We start from the raw sequence: 3,725 nt of genomic DNA on the forward strand, positions 1-3,725 counted from the left end.
GGGTTGGTTCAGGGATTCACTGGAAGAAATGGGGGGACTTATGCTATCCAAAATCTTTAGGCGGACTTGGGTTCAGGAATCTACATTTGTTTAACTTAGCCCTACTAGCCAAATAAAGCTGGAGAATATTGTCTAAACCAGATTCACTCGCGTCCCAAGTTCTAAAGGCTCGGTACTTCCTTGACACTCATTTTCTTCAAGCCTCGGTAGGTCACAATCCGTCACATACTTGACGGGGTATATTGGCGGGTAGGGAGCTGTTGAAGTAGGGCCTAATCAACAAAATTGGAGATGGACGATCTACATCGATATGGAACAACCCCTGGCTACCTGACATTACATGTCCTTTTCCAACGAGTACCCTAGGTTCAGTAGGGAGCTCCGATTTGGTATGCAACCTTCTTGACACAGACAAAAATTGGATACGGGAACAGATTGATTCAACCTTCAACGCCCGGGATAGGGCACTCATTTATTCTATTCTACGTCGGAGCAGGTCAGGTGCTGATTCTTCGAGTTGGTTGCTGGAGAGGCCTAGTGAATATACTATAAGAAGCGGATATCATCTTGCTGCTAGTTCCTTCTCTCAAGTGCAGAATAATTTCCAATGGCAGCTCATTTGGAACATTCAGGTCGCACCTAAGGTAAAAAATTTCTATGACGCCCGGTCACGGGTTGTTTACCGACCTTATCTAATCTAGCTAGGAGATATATCGTCCATCCCAACCTTTGTCCGTTGTGCGATGAGTATGATGAGTCCACCTTACACGCTCTTGTAAAGTGCAGCACAACATCACAGGTTTGGGAGCTCTACCTATGATTATAAGTACCTCTGTCTCATGGTCGCAAACAAACACATGCGTACTTGTTTAGATAAAAAAAAGGGTAAATTTCAAATACAACCCCTGTGGTTTCACTAATTTTCAGATAAAGGACTGTGATTTACTTTTTTGTCAAAACAAGGATTGAGGTTTCGTACTTGGATTAATGCTATTAAAACCATTTTTAACGATTTGAAAATGAAAATTTTCAAGAATTAAAGTTGTTTAATGTCATATTTTTTATGGAACTGCATTTTCGATTTTCGAAAATCTTCTTTTTTAGAACTTTCACTCTCTAAACATTAACTTTCTCTCTCTTTACCAAACATCATCTAAATAATCTCAAAATAAAAAAGTTGAATAATTAAAGTTGTTTAGAATATTAGTAGTTCTTAAAATATACTATCATTTTTGAAGTCGTCAATGGTGATTTTAATAGTATCAATCGAAAAAGTCCTTATTTTGCTAAAGTTAAAAACATCAATCCTCGTTTTGACAAAAAGTAAACCACAATCCTTTATCTGAAAATTAGTGAAACCACATGGGTTTTATTTGAAATTTACCTAAAAAAAATTATAAGTACCAATTTAACCAAACCTGAGTTGTTTTACCTTATCCTTATTTTTATAACACTAAGAAATTCTATAAAAACATATACTTCCAAGTAGCTACATTCAATTTGTAAAATGTCATTCATGACCACATTGATATTTATTCAACAATTGGGTTTTCTCCTACTTCTTCCGTCATTTTGTTAACTAATCCATATAGATTTCAATTTGCAATTGGTTAATGGTTTACCAACTAATCAATAATTTCCTCACAAAATTACATGTTTAATATTATCACTCTTTAATTTCGTTAATGATACACAAACTTATTATTATATTCTCATATGGGAATGACAGTTGGATGCATTATCCAATTTTATAGGTACAAGGTACCAAAAATATCACCAAGGTTTTTGTGGTAAAATTAATCTCACCTTTACTTTACTATAAAACAACACAATTCAAATATAATATTTGTAAAATGGTATAATTTACTCTGTCATTAACAGAAATTAACACATCAGATACTCTATTATTAACGTCTCTACACTTAGACATTACATATTTTATTCAAATATTATTTTCATATTTCAACATTACAAATTAACATTTTTTTTTAAAGAATAGACCATGCATTAAATAGAATCAGAATACAAGGTTTGAACAATGAAATCTGGAGGACTAGTATGCAACCCAATCAGTCCTGACATAGAATAGGATACCTTTATGGACAACACTATTCGCAAAACGACTAACAAAAATGATACTAACATCATTAAACGAATGAATCAACATATTACATTAATTTGTTAATATGTTAATTTAAACAAATTAACATATTTTATGCTATATAAGTTCATACAACGGTTCTTAACCTGTTGATTGAGAGCTTACCTATGATTTTAGAGGTCAGGTGTTTGAATCACATGGGTGGGATGTGTTGAAGGTTTTTCTTTGTCTTTAATGTAATTTTTCTTTGTTTAATGTAAGTGAATTGTGCACAACTTAAAAAAAAAAAAGTTGATACAACGGTTGTTTTGTTTCAAGAAATCAAATTATTTATAGTCTTTTTAATATTTTGGTATTGTTGTTCAATTAATCTCATGTTTCAATATAATTAAACTTGATACTAGTATAATGATTAAATTAATGATTAGTTGGTAAACCATTAACCAATTGCAAATTATAATCTAAATGGATTAGTTAAAAAAGTGAGAGATAGAAGTTAAAGAAAGGCAAGTGTTGAAATAATATGAAAGTGGTGATGAATGATTGAATGTAGCTACTTGGAAGTATATGATTTTCTGTGTATATAAACATATTAATGATCCTAAGCATAATTCATCACAACATAAGTTGAGAATATAAATATATATATCCAAAAAAAGATGGGAGAAGAAGTGAAACTGTATGGTTCATGGGCTAGTCCATGCACTCGGAGAATTGAACTAGCCCTGAAACTGAAAGGGGTTCAGTTCGAATATGTTGAGGAAGATCTGTATAACAAGAGTGATTTGCTGCTCAGCTATAACCCAGTTCATAAGCAAGTTCCAGTTCTAGTTCATAATGGAAATGCAATTTGTGAATCACTTGTGATTCTTGAGTACATTGATGAGACCTGGAAACAGCATCATCATCATCATCTCATGCCCAAAGAGCCTTATCACAAAGCCATGGCTCGCTTCTGGGCCAAATTCGTTGATGAAAAGGTACGTAATATCTATCTCTTTTGTGCCTATTATATGCACACATGATATGAATAAAATAAAGAATTAATGTTGAAATGCAATGCAGATAATACCAACAGAGAAAAGGCTTCGGTCAGCAATAGAAGAGGAGAAGGAGAAAATAAAAGAAGAATTTCATCATCATGTGAAGATGCTGGAGGAACTACTAAAAGATAAGGAATACTTTCATGGAGAAAAAGTAGGATACTTGGACATTGTGGTTGTATTTATGGGACATTGGTTTCAAGTACAATCACAAGTCACAAAAGTAGAGTTGATAAGTGAACACAGGCATCCTATTTTGTCCAAATGGATTGAGAAGCTACATAAGCATGATGTTGTTCATGGCTGCTTCCCTCCCACAGAGAAACATGTTGCTTTCTTCAAAGCTCATTTTGAATCTGGACACTTGGGTCACAAACACTGATCATCATATGCTTATATATAATTAAAATAATGAAGTTGCATGGATGATAATATGGGCCTCTACTCTACATATTGTTCATCCACTTGTACATTGTTATCTTGTTTATTTCTTCTGTTGTGAGTAAGTACTCGTTATCATGTACTACTATTATGTGCTGCGTGTGTGTTACGAGTTATGAATAAAAGCTTGGTTTGTTTCA

At 33.4% G+C, this 3,725-nt stretch overlaps 1 protein-coding gene across 1 annotated transcript; it reads left to right on the plus strand.

Moving 5' to 3' along the window:
- The first annotated feature begins 2,645 nt into the window (after positions 1–2,645).
- LOC136233889 (probable glutathione S-transferase) lies at positions 2,646–3,725 on the plus strand. Its single transcript, XM_066023616.1, has 2 exons — positions 2,646–3,081; positions 3,167–3,725. The coding sequence occupies exons 1-2, from the start codon at positions 2,761–2,763 to the stop codon at positions 3,524–3,526; spliced, it is 681 nt and encodes a 226-aa protein (XP_065879688.1). The 5' UTR covers positions 2,646–2,760; the 3' UTR covers positions 3,527–3,725.

The sequence above is a fragment of the Euphorbia lathyris genome, chromosome 6, assembly GCF_963576675.1.
Source record: "Euphorbia lathyris chromosome 6, ddEupLath1.1, whole genome shotgun sequence".
In the NCBI taxonomy this organism is placed as follows: Eukaryota; Viridiplantae; Streptophyta; class Magnoliopsida; order Malpighiales; family Euphorbiaceae; genus Euphorbia; species Euphorbia lathyris.